Below are 20,028 nucleotides of genomic sequence, written 5' to 3' on the forward strand. Positions count from 1 at the left end.
CCAAGAGAAATTATTCTCTTGCATACTCTGACTTTGTTTTTCACTAAGTATGCCATTTTGTTGCAGATGAAAGACTCTTGTTCAAAATACAAAGTATCTTTGGTGAGAGGGGAAATTTTAATTTTGTTACACGACAGGGTCTCAGGGCAGAAGGATATCTGAGGGTCTTTGGTTTCTGGAGGGACTTGGAATTAAGCACTGCATCAACATGAATGGCTCTTTAATTATTTATATTTTTTACAGCATAGTTGACATACAACATTATATAAGTTTTAGATGTAAAACACATAGGGATTCGACAATTCTATACAGTATGCAGTACTCCATGATAAGTGTAGTCACTATTTGTCACCATACAGCATTATTACAATATTATTGACTATTTTCCCTAATGCTTTGCTTTTCATCTCCGTGATTTATTCGTTTTATAACCAGAAGTTTGTTCCTCTTAATCCCCTTCACCTATTTCTCCCATCCCCTTATCCCTTCTCTGACAACCACCAGCTTTCTGTATGTATGAGTCTGTTTCTGTTTTTTGGTTTTTTCATTTATTTTGTTTCTTAGATTCCACATATAAGTGAAATCATATGATATCATCTTTCTCATTTCACTTAGTATAATATCCTGTTGGCCCAACCATATTGTTGCAAATGGCAAGATTTTTTTGGCTGACAAATAGTCCATTGTAGGTATAGACTACATCTTTATCCATTCATGTATCGATGGACGCTTGGGAGGCTTTCATATTTTGGCCATTGTAAATAAGACTACAATAAGCATAGGGAGCCACATATCTTTTTGAATTAGAGTTTTTGTTTTCTTTGGGTAAATAGCTAGTAGTGGAATTACTGGCCTTAATTCTGTTTTGCAAGTAGTGCCCAGTTTGCTCTGAATCCTGGGTGAGCATCAGAGATGAAATTGTGGTTTGAGTCTGGCCTTCCTGTTCTGACAGCATTGTCTGAAAAGGAAGTGAAGAACTGAAATGTTTTATAAAATATACAGGGAGAGACAAACAGGGAAGAAACTAACCCTTCCAGCCTTCCTTTGAACACCTGGGAAGGTGAATTTTCAGTGTTTAGTATCAGGATAAGAAAACTAAATACATTATCTTCTTTAACACCAACTTTTAGTCTTCTTCTTGTTTTTTCTTTACAAACACAGCCTCTCTAGGGCTCAGTACAACATCCCAGAGACTTTTTTTGGATGCCTTCCTGCTCTCAAAAAAGCCTGAGAGATGGGATTATACATATCCTAACTACTAACCACTAAAAGAAAAACTTAATGCTCTTAATTAGGGTGTTGGTAACGTAAAATAGCCCATGGCTTTGAAAAGACCAAGGAGTGCCTCCAAACAGCCTTTGTTCGTTATGATAAATCTATGTATTTATTGTGGATACAATGACAAAAATGTTATGTCTTCCCCCATTAGGGAGCCTAGGTTTTACTTTGATAGACATATAATTTTTCTCAGATTTCTGAAAAGTAGACCTTTTTTTCTACCCATTCCTTCTCCCATGGCTCCAGAAAGCACATCAATAAAGCCAAACTTTGGCAGAAAAGGAAAAATGTAGAGCAGAAATGAATGTCTAATAATTGAAAGCATCGTGGACCCTATTATGGTTTATTGCCTTATTCTAGGGATCGGATGAGCACACTGTAAAGAATGTGGCACTAAATTTATTAGCATGGTTATCATCTTTCAGACAAGACATAAAACTGAGGGGACCCACTTCTTCCATCCTATGGCACCTTCTACAAGAAGAGTTGAGTTATCCTGGCACAGATCCAGATCCTACTATCTGATGACTTATATTTCCTTTGTAGTATGCCTGGGAGACATTATAGGGTCTTCCTCTTTGAAACTCAGTCGCTACCCTAAGAACGGCCAAAATGGGCTCCTGTGAAGGGATGTGGGGGAAAAACTCTCACATCCCAGCATGTGGATCAAGTGAACAGAATGAGGAGAGTGGCCTGAAGTAGGAAGCTGAGCTAGATCATCAAAGTGTTCCTAGTTTGTTACTAAATAGGTTCCTGACCCACCCGACCATAACATATACACATATACATATTCTTTAAGCCCAGTTTGAGAATTGGCTGCTCCAGTGCTATACAAATTCTTGTTTTTCTGAGGTCTAGACACTGTTATCCTCTCCCTCAACAAGGAAGACAAGTTTTATTTTCTTTGACTCGTCCTTGTCACCTTTAGACTTAATTCCAGGACATTTCCCTCAAAGATTTTAAACAAATCATGCAGCACTGTGCAAATCATTTTGTCTCTAATTTCCACTTCTGCACCTCTAAAATACAGATCATTTGAAATCTGTCCTGCCTTTCTTTCAAAATTAATGAGGATCAAATAAAATGATGTGTGCAGAAGTACATGTTTTTTTATTTTAAAGCACTCTCTGAAATCAAGTTGTTATCAAGTAACAATGGGTATAAAATTTTGCTGGACTCAGATAATTATACCACAGGAGTTTATTGTTTCTTTCTTGTGGAGCTCCACTAAAAGGAAAGTAAAGAATTTAAAAGGTATGGACATACAAGGACAAAGAACAAGAAAAAGAGACAATAGCAATTGAGTGGTTTAGTAAGTTTTTTAGGAGATGGAGAGGCGGCAGGGAAGAGTGGACACGACAGCCTAATGGAAGCTTCAAACTGAGTTACAAAATCCCCAGAGAACTAAAGCTCAGAGACAAGGCGCCCCAGCAATCGGGTGTCACAGTGACCTACAGAGCTGAACCGAAGGAGACGGAGTCAGAGTTTGTGTACAGAACAGCTGAACGCTCACATCTTTTCTCCCAGCCTGCAAAGTCCTTTGGGGTAGGTTAAAGATGGCCACAGATTATCTGACACTTCTCTCTTTGAGAGGTAGGGATATCCCCTTCCTTGAATTTGGGCAGGAAGAAACTGCTTTGACGAATTGAATATGGCAGGAGTGACACTGTATAGGTTTGCAGGCCCAGCCTTAAGAAACTGGGAGATTTTACTTTCTTTCTCTTGGAACACTTGCCCTGGAAACCCAACCACTTTGCTCTCAGAAGCTTAAGACACATGAAGAGACTATTTGAAGCTAAGTTTTCAGCTATGGCCAGCATCGACTGGCAGCCATGTGAGTGAGTCATTTGGGACATTTATCCCTGTTGAGCCTCCAAGGATCCCAGCCCCAGGTGCTATCTGACTGCAACAGTGTGAGAAACCTCTACCCACGTAAGAGCCACTCAGCTGAGTTCAGTCAACTCACGGAACGGAAAATCAGACCAACTAAAGGCAGAAATGAGGCATGGAGGGGCATCTGGATGGCTCAGTTGGTTTAGCGTCAGACTTTGGCTCAGGTCGTGATCTCATGGTCTATGAGTTCGAGCTGGTGTTGGGCTTTGTGCTGACAGTGCCAAGCCTGCTCTGGAGTCTCAGTCTCTCTCTCTCTCTGCCCCCTCTCTGCTCACATGCATTCTCACTCTCTCTTTCTCTCAAAAACAAACATTCAAAACAAAAGAAATGAAGCATGGGACTAATAAAGTCTTCATACTGAAGAAAGAGTTCACCCAGCCTTTTTCTTTCACCCTCATAGAAGACTAGTAGCTTCCCCCCCAAAAAATGTATAGTGGATTTTTATCTTGGGAAACTTAATGGCCCCAGAAAAAAAGATAATTAAATATTGACATTGGGAATTCCCCCCAATTAAAAGATTACCTCACCACCAGATTAGCTTGCAGTGAAGGATACCAGTTTATTAACAATCCCACACACAGAATTTCCCAATTGGCTTATTTGGAGCTCTTACATGTAACACACCACTAAGAATCATCAATGTCTTAGGAAAGCCAGAAATTAACACATGTACACACACACACACACACACACACACACACACACACCTAACAGAGCCAGAGTTAAACAGAAACAGTAAAGAGAATAGGGGAATGCAGGGGAAATTGGCAAGAAAAAAAAGATTACATTCATGAAACAAAAATAATATTATTTTTTAAGTAGGCTCCACACCCAATGTGGGGTTCAAACTCATGACCCCAAAACTCAAGAGTCACATGCTCTACCAACTGAGCCAGCCAGTCGCCCCAGATTATTATTTTAAGACAGAGAGAGGGAAGGATAATAAGCAGCAACTCTTTAGAAACAACAGCAAGACATAACTGCCCAAATTTAAAATTTGTGAGAAGATATATTCATTTGCCTTGTTGTAAAAGATTACCATAATAAACTTACTGGCTTAAAATAACACATATTTATTATCTCACACTTTCTCTGGGTCAGGAGTCTGGGCATAGCTTAGCTGGGTCCCCTGTTCATGGTCTCACAAGGCAATAGTCAATGTATCAGCCAGGACTGGGTCCTCACCAGAAGCTAGAGTGGAAAAAGATCCAGTTCTAAGTTCCTTGAAGCTGTTTGCAAAATTCATGTCCTTGCATCTGTAGATTCTTGTCAGCTTGCTTCTTCAAAGCTAGCAATGGGGAGAGAGGGACCTCCTTACTTTTATGCAGCCACATTCACATGATGATCACATGCATACTAGCTTCTGTGTCACATTCCATTTATTAGAAACTATTTTGAGGTCCAGCCACAGCAAAGAGAAGGGTATAATGCAAAGAATACCAGGAAGTGGTATTCTTGGAATCACTTAACACATCATGGAGACCACTTACAAATCTGCTACAGAAGAGTTGTGATGTTGCACTCAAGAAATCATTGAAAAATAAAAATCTATGGAAATATCAGTGCGTTGTGCACCTGAACAGACCAATATAACATTGTATGACAATTGTACTTCAATAATTTTTTAAAGCTATGGAAATAGAAGTGAAAACATAAAAAACTAAGAAGAATGGTCTAGGGGTCTAATATCTGACTAATAAGATCTCTAAAAGGAGAAATTAGAGTAAAAATGTGGAAGAAAAAAATTTTCAAAAGAAATAATACAGGGAGATGAGGTCCCAGAACTGAAGAACATGATTCTATAGATTAAAAGGGTCCATTGAGTGCCTATCAAAGTTAATAAGAAATCCTATATCATTGTGGATTTTTTAGAACACAAGAGATGAAGATCCGTAATGGTTTCTGGAGAGAAAAATTAGAATTCCGTTGAACTTCTTAACAGCATAGCAGAATATAGAACATAATGGAAAACTACCTTAAAATTTTTGAGGGCTTTACAATTCTATGCTTATCTACTCTCTAAGTGAGGAAAACCTAGAGAGGGACATTTTAAGACATATAAGGACTCAAACAGAGAGGTTTAAATAAAGAACAGCCATTTCACACTTCATACATTTCATACGAAGCAGATAGGTAGAGAGCCCCGAAAGGGAGGTCTTCAGTGAACAAAATGAAAAAGGAATATGTGAACACCTAAAAATCAATATTATAGACTTATTTTAAAAAAAAAAACAAAAATAAGGCTGTGTGTGTGCATATATATTTGAATATATATATAATACTAAACATATATACATATATAATAATAAATGGAAAAAAAGGTCAAATAGCTAACTCCAGGATCAGTTGAACAAGAAAGGAAACAGAAATTCAGCAGTAAATAGTAATTGATGATAATAGTGTAAACTCTGATTATTGATGAAAGCTAAATTTGTGGTGCAATTACATTGGTAGCATAGAGTGAGTAAAATGGAGAAGTAACAAGCTGTCTTGTTTACCATAACACAATGTTGCCAGACAGTGTATAAAATTAAAAGTAAGAAGCAGGAAAGAAGGGTACAATGGCAATAGAAACAGACGTTTTCTTTCTTTCTTTTTTTTTTTTAATGTTTATTTTTGAGAGAGAGAGACAGGCAGCGTAAGCAGGGGAGGGTCAGAGAGAGAGACACAGAATCTGAAGCAGGCTCCAGGCTCTGAGCCGGCTGTCAGCACAGAGCCCAACACGGGGCTCGAACCCACGAACCGTGAGATCATGACCTGAACCAAAGTCGGACGCTTAACTGACTGAGCCACCCAGGCGCCCCAAGAAACAGACATTTTCAATGGCTAACTGAGAAATGAGACTGAAGGGAGTCAAGTAGAAAAGCTGGGATAAGAGACTGATATTTGTCATGATAAGCCTTTGAGTACTGTTTCCTTTCACCCCCGTAGTCATGAATTAGTTTGATGTGGCATCTTGCCCTCTTGGCACCTGTTCCAGAATCCTTCTGGATTGTCTCCTAAATGATAGAGCACAGGAAGCTAACCACTTGCACTTCTCAGATACTCATGAAGGTAATGTTTATAATTTGCCCTAGGTTCTGATGAGCAGATAGACCACACTGGATTTGCAGGCAGAGCAGCCAACCTGAGCCAGCAACCATTCACAGGAACTCATAACGTCTGTCAAGCGTGGAGAGGGAGTCATCAGGTTCTTGGGCAGGTGGGTTGCATTTTCCTCTGGAATGTGGACAAACTCAGTGACTTGCTTTTGACAAATAGGAGAAGGGAAAGTAAAGGTCTATAGCTTTGGAGAACAAGTCTTAAAAGTTACTGTAGTTTCTCTCTTGCTCTCTCTTGGATTAGTCACTCTGAAGGGAGTGACGGTATTTTGAAGAGAGGTCTACCTTTGAGGAGCTGAGGCCTCCAGTCAACAGGTTAGGTGAGTGAACTGTGTTGGAAGTGGGTTCTCCAGCCTGTCAAGTCTTTTGAGGACTGAAATCCTTGGGATACCATGCCTGAAAACTCCTGAGAGATTTTGAACCAGAATCACCAGTTTCATCATTCCCAGATCCCTATCAGAAAATACATAAGATAATAAGTGTTCTTTTAAGCTACTGAGTTTGGCCATAATTTGTTACAGAGCAATCTCTGATAAATACAAATTGATTCATAGGTTGGCCTAACTTCTGGCATAGCTCAATTCAGTAAGACAAATTCTTCCATTAAGATACGTGGTCCATCTTTTGGCTCTGCTTTTCTGTTTAGACACTTCATTCTTCAAACAGTTTCATCCATATACCAGAGAAAGATGGCTGTCAGGAGATTTTGGTCTACCAGCTTATGATCCTAGAGTGTGGGGAAAAAGTCCTTTCTCCCAACCTCTGTATTCATTTCTGAAAGAAGGGTCTTAGGGGCTCAGTTTGACTTTCAAGCCCATTTTAAATTTTTTTATTGTTTTATTTATTTCTGAGAGAGACAGCATGAGCAGGGGAGGGTCAGAGAGAGAGGGAGTCACAGAATCTGAAAAAGCCTCCAGGCTCTGAGCAGGCAGTCAGCACAGAGCACGACACAGGGCTCAAATCCACAAACCGGGAGATCATGACCTGAGCCGAAGTCGGACGCTTAACCGACTGAGCCACCCACAAGCCCATGTTTAAAACCAACTATGGTGGCCAAGTGGAATGAATATTCTGATTTTCCAGTACAGTCTTATGTCACCCCTATGCCTGCGGAAGGAATAAGACTAAAACACACACTGATAAGAAGCTTTGAGGCACCTGAGTGGCTTAGTCGGTTGGGCATCTCACTTTGGCTCAGGTCATGATCTCACAGCTTGTGAGTTTGAGCCCTGCGTCGGGCTCTGTGCTAACAGCTTAAGGCCTAGAGCCTGATTCTGATTCTGTGTCTCCCACTCTCTCTGTCTACCCCTTCCATGCTTGCTTGTTTTCTCTCTATCTCTCTTTCTCTCACAAAACTAAATTAAAAAAAAAAAGAGAGAGAGCCTCAATGGCAGCACAATGAATGAGGAAACGATAGGTCCAGGGGGGGAAAAAAAAGTTTTAAGGAGAAAAAATGCAAGAAGTAAAACACAATAGATATCATCCCAAATGTAACCTCTGCTGGCATTGTGGTATAATAATAAACTTCTGCCTTCCAAGTACCAGCATTGGCACTTGTGGAATGGATTGTCCTGGAAGGAAGTGAAACTCATTTGTAATGGACTCTTGATGCATTGTTTAATGAGAAATACACATGATAGAGAAAGTGGTTTCAGCCAGAAACACAGAAGACAGTAGAATTGTTTTGTGAGCTTCGGTATCAAAGCCTTGTTTTTATTATAATGGGGGACAGGGGCAATGAGAATAGTTATCTAAGATACCTTGAAATAGCCAATGATTTTAACATCCTGCCCAGTGAATTTGTCGGTGCAATAGGAGGAAATGGACACTGGTAATCCTCTCCTTGGTGATCACCATCAAGATCACAGAAAGAGGGTTAGAGCGGCCTTACTTCAGGTCTTTATCTTTTCCCACTGAAACTGTCTGGAACCAGTATAGAGTTAAGGATATACAGTTTGGTGATAAAACTATAAAGATATGCAAAGAAGAAGTTATATAAAAGTTTTAGGTGTGACTATTATTGTGATGTGGGAAAGGGTTAAAATTGAGGTGGGGCATAAGGAGAGTCTCTGGAGAGGCTGGAAAGAAAAATCTATTTCTTAACCTAATAGTAGTTATAAGGATGTTTGCCTTACAACCGTTCTTTGCTGTAAGTTTTGAAATCAGGATGTGTCAGTCCTCCAACTTTTTCTTTTCCAAAATGGTTTTGGCTATTTGGGACCCCTTGCATTTTCATATAAATTTTAGAATTAGCTTGTCTGTTTCTGCAAAGAAGCCAGTTAGATTTTGATAGGGATTGTATTCAATTTGCAATAGAATTCTAATCCATGAACACAGGATGTCTTTCCATTAATTTCGGTTTTCTTTAATTGTTTTAAACAATGTCATAGTTTTCAGTATACAAGTCTTGCATTCCCTTGGTTAAGCTTATTCATTTGTTAAATTTGTTCCTATTTTTATTCCTCTTTATGATGCTATAGCAAAGGAATTATTTTCTTAATTTCATTTTCAGTTTTTCTCATTACCGGTGTATAGAATACAATTAATTTTTTGTATATTGATCCTGTGTCCACCAATCTTGATGAACTCATTTATTAAACTCTTGCTATGGTCTGCATGGTTGTATCCACTCCAAAACTCATGTTTTTAAATCCTACCCCCTAATGTGATGATATTTGGAGGTGGGACCTTTGGGATGTCCTTAAGACATGAGTGTGAAGCCTTCATGAATAGGATTAGTGTCTTAGAAAAGAACCTTCAGAGACACCTCTAGCCCTTTCACCGTGTGAGGATATGACAAGAAGTCTGGGACCCAGAAGCATTGCCTTTACTTGACCATGCTGGTACCCTGATAGATTTTCAGCCTCCAAACCGTAGGAAGTAATTGTTTTTTCATAAGCTTTCCAGTCTGTGACATTTTGTTACAGTAGCCTGAGTGGACTAAGATAGCTCTAATATTTCTTTTGTGGATTCCTTGGGGTTTCTACATACAAGATCATGTCATCTGAACGTACAGGTAGTTTTAAGTAATAATGTAATGTGGCAATTCTTCAAATCAGTCTCTCTCCTGCTCTTTAGGATTTGCTGTTGTCACTGTTTGATGTTTCTTTGTTTAGTGACCTTTATGAATTAATTCAGTAAAGTCTATATTTTTTGTTGTGTCTTGTCACTGGAGACTCTGCATAGTTAGTTTTGTGGTCCGTTAATGGTTGAGCAGTAATTTCCTTAAACACTTGGAGCCAATAAGTCTATCAGTCTTCACCAAGGGGTTCTGTATAAATGTTGGGGCACACCTTCAACATTCATACAGGTAGTAGACAACTGACTTTCTGATTATGCAGAACCTCATGATCAGCTAGAGATAAGAGTCTACAGTCTTCTTGGGTTCTTCTTGAGCATATAGAAAGCCGTGGGCATGTACACAGCCCTACACGTGCATTTAGCCTTCTTGACTGCCAGTACTGTGGTGGAGCTTTTCAAAGCCCCAAGAAATTCTCATTCCTCTGTTAAGCTTTCTGGTCAGCTTTCTGCTTGCCCCAAATGCCATCCTCTACCTCAGGCAGACACAAAAATAATCAGTTGTCTCTAATTGTTTTCAACAAGGCCTTTCACACGGGGCAGCTTCCAGTCAAGTCAAATAAAGACAGCCTCGCAAGTGGGGTCTCCGGGGCCTGACAGACAAGTCAAATAATGACAGTTCTCTGGGGATTCGGCTTTGAAAGAACTCCAGTCCCATTCTACCCCTTCCAGTGGCTGCTAGACTGTTGGTTTTCACTATAATTGCAGACTTTTGGTTTTTAAGTCTTCTATGCAACTGAAGAGGAAGGATGAAAACAGGGCAAGTTACAGTATCATAGTGTTCCCTGTTCTTACAGAGATGCATCCTTCTTTCTAGAATAAATGCTCCCTAGACTGCCGCAGGCCCTAAGTTAATTTTCAAAGTTCTAAAAAGTTGATTCTGGTTATTTTTGGCAGTTTTTCCTTGGTTTTATGGAGGAGAGAATTTTCAGAGCGCTTCACTACATTTTTGCTGATATCCTAGCAGGTACTTCTTTTTTTTCAACCTAGAATCCATGTCTGTATCTAGTCTCACTACTCTGTTCAGATGTTGCCTCTTAGAGGTGGGTGTGGCTTTTCTGAGGACACTGTCTCCTTGGTACTTGCTGTCATATTTCCCCTCCAAGTCCAAGGAGGCCAAAACAAAAAGAGCAGTGGCAAAGAGCCTTTAAATGCTTCGTAGCTAGGGCTCCTGGTGATACCAGCTGCAACCTCAGGGTACTCATAGTCGTTAAATGTGAATAATGAAGAGTTGGATCTATTTTCGGAGTGCTGTGTTCTGTCCTTAAAAGAATAAACTGATATAAGTTGAGAATATCACAAGTTTGCATAGTGTTTAAGGGCACACATGTTGCAGTGAAATCATACGAGTTCACTGCCTCCTAGCAGGGATAATAATGGTATACATACAACATGCGAAGATTGTGAGGAACAACTCAAATAAAATCTTTAGCACAGTATCTGGCCTAAGCAAAGTTGTTGGGATTTTCATCCCCATTGTCAGGGCACCAATACCTAGTAGAAATCCTGTATTATATGTCCAAGTAGGAAGGGACCTCAGAAATCTACTTTAATTCACATACCTAGGACACTAACTCACTTCACCTCACATCCCTATTAAGTGAGATCTAGCATGTGTTTTCATGCTTCCAAGCACAGGTTGTTCACCATCTCAAAGGCAGCACGTTATCACTCTCATTATAATATCTTCCTTCTAATGAGCCCCAAATCTTTTTTTTCCATTTTTCCTTGAACACCTCAAAATAAAGCTATTATCATTTCTGCATGGCAACTCTTCCATTACTGAAACAAAGCCCTTTCCAGCCCTTTCCAGGTCTTCTTTCTAGCTCTGGGGAAGAGGCTGGTATTTTCCATTGCACACCAACTTTCCCCCACCTCTAACTGCCATGGGTCCTGAGGTGTCCTACTGAAATCGTAAAGGTCTATCTAGGTGGAAGAACTAAATTCCCTTTGGGATCACATGAGATCCAATTATCTCTTTTCTACCTCCCTTCCTATGACAAGTGAGTCCCTGTCCCACCCTACCCTGTAAACACTACGAGTTAAACACACACACAGAGAAGAGTTTTGATTTATTGTTGCTCTTTGGGAAAGGTTATATAGAACATAATGGGGATTAAAATCAAATTCTAGTTACAGATTCATAAAACTTTGCTTTAAACCAAATTAACTTTTAGGAGACCATCAAATCTCCTCTCATCCTCAAACACAGCAAAGTAACTCAATGATAGTCTATATAACCCTCTGTTGTTTTTAAAAGATTAAAGCACACACTATACATAATGCAGTTGATATTAAATATCTTGAGAATGACAAATCAATAGAACTACTTCCACTCTTAAGCATTAACTGGTCATTTATACATGTTCTGTACATACATTTTTCATTTTAGATCTTCTCCCTTAAAAGGACTTGTGAACTATTCATTATTATCGGCCATTTGTAGACACACATCATAAGTCTCCCAAAATAACATTTAAAAAATCTTTCTTAATATTGCTTCAGAAATGTTAACCTTTAAGGAACATTCAATTAAAAAAAAAAAAACACACAAAAGCTCAGGTCGAGACTCTGTTACACATGTTCAGATGTGTCAAGATTTTATTGTTTCCCTCCAACCTGATAAAAACCTCCAACCACATACAATGTGCCAGTTTCATCTTTGCTTAACTCAGAGAAAAGTCAAATAAAGGAGAAAAAAAATGCTCGAAATCACAGTGACCAAAGGATTTGAATAATTACATTAAATAACCATAACTTTTTGTTTAACTATTCACATTCCACACAGTGGAAATTATCTTTTCCTCCAGATTTTTCACTTGCATTTTTAACTTTGAAGAATTACAATAACAAAAAAACAACTTACAGACTTGTAGGACGTGTGTTTCTCTCTTTTAATGCCAAGCACAAAGCGTACATCATAAAATTCATATTTGGTGTTTGGCATTATTTTAATAGGAAAGATTGAGATCACAAATATCTTGCCATAAAAAAATATTCTGCTATAGTAATGAAAAAAACATATTTCTTCATCGGTGACTCCAATACAATATGTAACAGATATGGCACTTTCAATAAATGTTGGAAGACGCACCATACTTTGCTAGTCTTAATACAGGCACAGTCAGAAAAGCAGACGTTTCCCTCTTTGGCCAGTGCTGTTTTTTCAGGGCAGTTATGCTGCTGATTATCCCAGTGAAGTTAATTTTGAGGAAATTCTCTTTACTTAAGCCAAATCCGACTTACATGCAAGACTGTGGTATAAGCTACTAAAAGAAGATCGCTGCTGCCAACTTAAGTCATCTCTTTTTAACAAAATTGCATGCTTGTGGCAGAGTTAAAACAACAAGAGAAATTCAGTGTCTGCCGGTTCTAAATGTCATTTTTCCTCTCTCGTGTGGTTTTACATGTTCAACTCCTTCCCCTTTCTTTTCCTCTCCCCGCCCTCAAAATTCTGGCTTAGTATTTGTGTGCTTAATTAAATCCATTCTGTGCTTTATTGTTGGGGGATGTGGATGATAGAAGGATTTAGGGCAGGGGCATACAGTGTATATGAAAGCCACGGCCTGTGTGTTGCCTGGTGTGGAATCATCAGTAGTGAGTTTAAAAGTTCCAAAATTAGACCCAATATTTTGGGCGTTTGAGATTAACTTCTGCCTCAAAGTGTGATTCTTGCCTAGTTGTTAGAAGGGAGAGTGCTGCACCAAAAAAAAAATAAAAGACAAGAAGCTTCTTTAGTGCAATGGGGGAGCCGTGATGGGCAACTAAAATACTAATCAGTGGTTCCCATATCACACATGACTTGGCTAGTGAGGATGAGAAGGTACAAGGCACAAGAAGTGTTTGGAGGGGTGGGGATGGGTGTACAGAGAAAACCTCAGGCTTGAAGAGAACAGGTTAGCCAAATCCCAAACGTAGTCAAGGTCTCCCCACCCTGTACTTTGGCGATTAGATAAATCCTAAATAGGGCTTGTAAGTAGCCCCGGTTTAATCAGAGGAGGGCTCTCCCAGGATGTTCTGAATGGTTACAAAGTTACACGAATCCCACCATGAGTAGAGAGGCGGCTAATGCACCCAAATGCTCTGATTTCTTCACTGGAGCTTCGCATTAGACCCTGAGAAAGCAAAGGAAGAAGAGGAGGACACATCGCTTCTATCTCCTCCCCAGCAGTAAATTACTCCTTAGCCGGAGGCGGTCTCCTTTATTTCCTTCTTTTCCTGTGCTCTCCAGCTCGATCTCCTACCAATGGCTAAAAGATACAGAACCAAAATATACCTCTAGTCAAACTGGAGCAGGCCCTAAACTCTCCCATCTTAACCTGGTTCTTCACTGCCAGGTACACTTAGCAGAGGCAGAATCTTTAGAATATAGGGTTGTGGCTCTCAGAAGCACGATACAGAAATAATGGACTAGATAAGCAGTGATTACAACCAAGCAAAAGGAAAGATACCAGGACCTTCTGCTTATGAGGCATTTGTTTTCTTCCTATCCCTGCACTGGGGAAGGAGGAGGTTATGAACTTCATCTGCCTCTTCCACTTGAGGAGGGTGAAGGGGGAGGGTTTGTCTTGGTTCAGCTCACTCACTGGGTTCTGAAAACACGAGTGGTCAATATTTATGTTTTAAGTTTGGTGTTGGGGTGTAGCCAGTTTCAGCAGATCACGGTGATGGTGACGGTCAATGAGGATTTGGCAATTCCATTTCTCCTCCGTTCACTTGGTCTCTGTTAAATACCAGGGGGAAACCCTGCGGAAGCCTGGAGTCGCACCATGTTCGGGGAGTGGACTTTTAAGACTCTGCACATCTCCCCACTGAACTTTGCTGTGCCCAACTAGCCCTCCCCCCAATCCCTCCCTTCTCTCGCTCCTGTGTCCTTGCCCATGTACACCCCAGCCTCTCAGAGTCCAAAGACTCTTCCCCAAATCAGAAACATTTGCATCTATGGTCAAGGGAGCTCATTTAGAGCCCTTAGCAGATAGGGGATTAGAATGAAATAGTCACTGAGAGCCTAAGAAGGGATGGACTGTGGAAGGGAAGCAAGCACAGGTGGAAACACCTTTGCCAAGTATAATACAGCACTAAAACAGGTCTCTTGCCGTCAGAGGAGCCCCTTTCATTAACATTCATTCAGAAGGGAGATTCTGGTCCCCGGGAAAGGAGGGCGCATGTAATAGACAGGCAGAACCAGACCACAGCCCTGCCCCTCTTCATGTTCCTTCCCTGGTGTGGGCTTTCTGTGCCATCCCCATGGAAACAGATATGCTTACACACTAGGAAGTGCCCTCCTCTCGTGTCTGCAGACACCCACAGACACCCATGCACACTCACGCACACAAACTATGCACCAGCAGGCTCCCTGTCAGAAGCCAGCTGGTGGTTCCTCTTGCCTGTAGGTTTAAAGCCAAGTAAGAATCACGTGGTTTTAGGTCTGGCTCCCGGCCCGCCTGGGGCTGCATCCCGAGGACAGGCTGGGTGTGCTCAGCTTAATCCAGATCGATGGATATGCATCTACACTGCTTGACTCGCGTGACCCTCTTCTTCTTGGTGGGTGGCTGCAGTTCGGGGCAGTTGAGGGTGACCATCATGGTGGTGAATTTCTTGGGCTTGCAGAAGGAGCAGGATTGGAAGGAGCCTTCCTCCTTCCGGATGTGCCTGGGGATGTAGAAGGAGTTGCACTGGCCATAGCAGAAGCGGTTGATGATGGTGCGGCTGTTGCAGCCCTCTTCGTGGATGGTCTGCTTCAGCGGCTGGGTTTTGCACCAGTCCCGCTTCAGGTATTTGCGCTCAGTCACATGTAGGGCCTCCTGGCTGGACTCTAGCACCTCCTCGCCAGGCATGGCAGTGCCACGCCCTTGGCCGCGTCCCCGGTTCCTGGAGCCAGGCTGCTGGGGAGACTGAGTCTGCTCTGAGTCATTGTGCTGGGCCTTGTCTGGCGGGGGGATGGCACCCTGGGACCCCTTCTTCTTCCCTTCAGCGGTGGGCAGCAGGGTCCCCAAGAGGAGAAGCAGGGCTCCCACAGTGTAGGCTGTGCGGCTCATGCTAGAGGAGGGAAGCACAGAGAGGGGAGACACGACAAACACACAAGTCAGTTAGAAAATTATTAGCAGCTAACATCTTATCAGGCACTTGGTTTTGTTTTGTGTTTTGAGAGAGAGTGCGTGAGCAGGGGAGGGGCAGAGAGAGAGGAAGACACAGAATCTGAAACAGGCTCCAGGCTCTGAGCTGTCAGCACAGAGCCCCACGTGGGGCTCGAACCCACGAACTGTGAGATCATGACCTGAGCTGAAGTAGGTTGCTAAACCAACTGAGCCATTCAGATTCCCCTTTCAGGTACACTTTATGTAAAATATTTCATTTCCTTCTCACAATATCCCTGTGAATAAGGTACTCTTATTCTCATTACCTGCCAAGCCATCAAGCCATGAAGTAGCTTGCCCCAGGACACCAGTGAATATGCCAAGGTCAGAGCTCAGTCAGGGTGCCTCTTTGTGGCATGCACTGCCACTGGAATTCCTTCCTGGCTGCTGACACCCGTCACATCTGACTTTGAATTATGGTCACTTGATTGTGTTCATTCTTGTATGATGCCAAATGAACTTTGCACCTCTTTGGGGAAAGCAATTTTCTGTTTAACGGCAAGACAGATCAGCCTCACTGCCCAGGTTTCCTCTGTCAGGAAAGGCTTCTAGTCTCTTCTCCCTGCCTAGCCTGAGCACTTCCTGAGTTGCACCTTGTTTAATTGGTTGGATGCTTAGGAGATGCTCACTGATATCAGGCATTGCAAGGAGACCCATGGAGGAGACTGGAAAGCACCTGACAGAGGGAAAATACTTAACAGGAAGAACACTGGCTGAAAAGTCAAGACTGGGTTTCAGGTAGAAGTGCTAGGGCAGCAACTTGCTGTCTAACCTTGAGAAAAATCACTTTACTTCTCAATAAATGACCTCACTTAAGCACTGGTACAAATACCTCATCTCCCCAGATAGGGTTGTTCACATCAAATTTGATATACAAGTGAAAGCCATTTGAGAACCAACCAAAGGTATGAGAGTATTGCAGACAGAACAAATTACCTTACCAGAAAGATCGCATAACTCAGAAGATTCCTTGACCTCTCACTTATTCTCATTTTTAAACTGGCACAGATATTTATTATATCATTCTCTATAACATGATATACATTTCTCTACTTTTAAATGGCAAAATAGGCCATTTACTTGTGTGTGTGTGTGTGTGTGTGTGTGTGTGTGTGTGTGTGTGTAAAATTTAGAATATAGAAAATGGGCCCAAGGAAACAGGTATATGCAAATATTTACATGAATAAATGCCATAGACATGTAGAATAAGTGAATGATAGTTGGGCCTGGAGTTAGACATGGGTCGGAAAGGGCAGTGAACAATGACAAAAAAAAATTAAATAAGTGGGAGGAGGGGGCAAAGGGAAAACAGACAGAAAAACCGGACGGAAAGCAAGGATGGAGAGAGGGGAAAAAAAATGGAGTGTAGAATGTAAATCAGAGAAAGGAGCGCTGTTCTAGAAGCAGAATGTTGGGAGCAGGTAGAACAGAGAAGGAAGGGGAGGAACTGAAGCACAGTTGTTAAAGACAGTGAAGCATCACACTGTTAAGATTCTCCTGACACAGTGCCTCTCAGAAACCTCAACGTGCAGACAATCATCTCGGGGGGCTGCTAAAACACAGGCTCTAGTTCAGTAGGTCTGCCTTTCTAACCAGCTCTGAGTAGTAAGGCCTATAGCCCTTGTAGCCTTGAGACACAGAGAGAATTATTAAAACGTGGAAGGATTTTCTTTTCAAAGAGTACAGTTTCAAATTCACAGTCTCCCTCTCAGGTCATCATACCGAATCTGACCTGAATCTTGAGGCTTCCCCTACCCCCTGCCCCTACGCCCACCACGATTCTGAACCTAAGGGCATAGCTGTGGAGGACCTATCTCCCTGCTCTCTTCTGTATACCGGTGGTACATATAATAACCGCTGAGTGCAACTGAATAGTAACCTTACACTCCCCAAGTGACCTTACAGTTCCCCCAAGGAACTGCACCAGTTGGATGATTAGCTAAAGCAATTACCCTTCAAAGACAAAGCAGCGTGGAGTCTACATTCTCTAAGCGAAGGTCCCAAGTAAAGGCCATGCAACCCCAAGGATAATGTCAAATTAAGATAATTAAATATTAAATTCAAAATATCCTTAAATGGCACCATTTTCCCAACATTAACCTAATACTTTTGGGCAAGGTCAAGTTTGGAACTGATAATGTGACATTCAGCTCCTGTTCTTCTGACCGTAGATTCCCTGGCTTTTGTCAGTTTATGTTACAACATCCCTGTTCTTTAAACAGAGCTTTTTTTCCTTTTTTTCCTTTTTTCTTTTTTGCCTCAACAACAACAAAAAAATTAATTCCTTTGTTTTGTCTTTAAAAAATCACTCATGAGAAAAGTCCAGTTAAAAAACAGGGCTGATTTTCTCGAGAGACCAGGATAAATTGAGCCATGACAATTCAGTCTCGTAGGCAGATATATTATGAATTTGAGAAGCTTTTACAAGCTCCTGCTATTTATTCAATGGGGGATCATGATCTCAACCAAAATTAGCTTCTGCCCATTCAAAGAGGAGCACATAAGACAGCCCTCAGCCTGCACCCACAGTCTCCCCTCATCCCTACTAAAAATGGCCCCCAGGAAAATTCAGCCCTCCCAGGGCCCTCAGAGCCCAACCTCACAGAGGCCAATCTAAAACTGACTGGGAATGTACATTGTCTGCATATGACAGTTCACATCATAACGCCACCCCCCCCCCAAATATCTGTCCAAAAAATGCCATTTCCTTTCTCCAGACCAACATAGGACTCTTTTTCTACTCAACTTTTCCTTTCTGGTATTTTCACATCTATCATTAAATAAATACTTAGTCCAAGAGTCATGAGGGCTTATTCATCACCTTATCTCCAGTGCCTGGCACAGAGTAGGTGCTCTTTTGTTAAATGAATGCTTTATGGACCACATTGGCTTACAGAATCTCCATTTTTTTTCATTTTAAAATGCCTTCACATGTGCCAGTGAGCAGCTGAGCCAAATACGACCTTCTTGATATCTGACTTGCAGTGTAGCAAACTCCTTCTAGCCTTAATATTTGTCTTCCTTTTTCTAGGAAAACGCCAGATGCCCACTATGTTTCACATGGTCCCATGCAGAATGCTGTGGGGTTTATATTCTCATTGAAGCCATTGTATTCACTATGGCAGAAACCAACAGTAAAGCAAGCAGTAAATTCAGAATCAGTCAACTGTGGCTTTCAGTTTTCATTTGGACAGTCTTCCTCTTCTTGTGGGAGCGTGTGAGCCCCATAAGCCAAAGGGGTCTTGAGTGGCAGGCTGTTTTTCTTGGTTTTTGGATTTTTTTAAGAAAAGTAAATTTTTCTTGAAATAAGATTTATTAGGTGTGGAAAATGTTATAGAATAGCTTTTCATGTTTTTAATCATACTTTTTAAAAGATCTTTATCAATTATTGTGAGGCTTTCGACTCTTTAAACCTGATAACTAGTTATTTGGAGAAAAGTAAAAGCCAACTTCAGGAATCTCAGTCAACAGACCTCAGCTTCAGGAGCAGCAGTGCCCTGAAGGTCTCTGCATTTTCCACATGAATAAGAGTCTGGAGGATGAGAACTATACTAGTACCAGCATCAGGGTTCTATCAAGTTATGTGGCCAATCATTCAACCTCCCCCCCAACACACACCCCAGACTGGTCATGATTACTCAGTGAAGGAAAAGCGACCGTTTGGCCTTGAAATCCCAGTTGTATAGCTGCCAAATAATTTGCACACTATAAATATCATAGACATGGAAGAAATCAAGGAGATGTAAATTTCTTGAGGACAATTCTTTTCCACATCAACACCTAGCAGAGTGCTCCATTATCAAAAAACAATCCAAATGCTAACCAAGATTCGGGTTCCTATGAACTATCACTCACTCCCAACTGTGAGCTGCAGACATTTTTGGTAATTTGCATTCATGAAATGACCCACTCACATCATTAAAGTAAAGCTGCATCTTGTGGTCCACAGTGCATCATGACGTCCACAGAGGTGTCCCTTTATTCTCACTGCAGACAGCTTCCTTCTTTTTAAACCCTGCCTCAACTTTGCCTTAATGCATTTCTGCTTTCCAACTCACTAATGTGATCATATTTTCATGGTGAGCTTTTCTTACAACTGTTCTCCATCGACAAGACCCACCCACCCTTACCTTTTTTTTTTCCTTTCCTCCCCTCCAATCCATCTGTCCCAGAGCACATGATACTCTCAAAGCAGGTCTTCTCTACCTGATGCTTTCCTTCAGGTCTCCCTTAGGGATCAAGGGAAAACATCTGCACATGGGATAAGCCACATCAACCACCTCTGTCCCGGGTAGGTCATGGTGATTTGTTCTAATCTTCACAAGGCTCTAAGAACACAGTCATCTAACTCTAGGGAATCAGAACTAAAAATGTTCTGTGTGACCTGTTTCCAATGTTATCAATGACTTTGGGAAAGTTTAGGCCAACTTTTGGGCACTCTCCTTGCTGTATTTCTCATTTTCACTAACCTACCTGCTTATAATCAGTTAAATGGAGTCCTGAGTGGGAATTACACTGAGTGCACATTAGTCAGCAAGCCA

The 20,028-nt window shown here is 41.3% G+C and overlaps 1 protein-coding gene across 3 annotated transcripts; it reads right to left on the reverse strand.

Moving 5' to 3' along the window:
- Positions 1-14,638: 14,638 nt before the first annotated feature.
- On the reverse strand, positions 14,639-15,388 carry GREM1 (gremlin 1, DAN family BMP antagonist). 3 transcript variants are annotated; one of them, XM_077771680.1, is made up of 2 exons: positions 15,362-15,388; positions 14,639-15,151 (listed from the first exon to the last, which is right to left on the reverse strand). In XM_077771680.1, exons 1-2 carry the CDS (start codon positions 15,386-15,388, stop codon positions 14,834-14,836), a joined length of 345 nt encoding a protein of 114 aa, XP_077627806.1. In that variant the 3' UTR covers positions 14,639-14,833. The 3 variants fall into 3 exon arrangements, with proteins under 3 accessions (XP_077627806.1, XP_077627805.1, XP_077627804.1); XM_077771679.1 differs by having other exon boundaries at positions 15,275-15,388; XM_077771678.1 differs by having other exon boundaries at positions 14,639-15,388.
- Positions 15,389-20,028: the final 4,640 nt, after the last annotated feature.

The sequence above is a fragment of the Crocuta crocuta genome, unplaced genomic scaffold (assembly GCF_008692635.1).
Source record: "Crocuta crocuta isolate KB4526 unplaced genomic scaffold, BGI_CrCroc_1.0 scaffold156, whole genome shotgun sequence".
In the NCBI taxonomy this organism is placed as follows: Eukaryota; Metazoa; Chordata; class Mammalia; order Carnivora; family Hyaenidae; genus Crocuta; species Crocuta crocuta.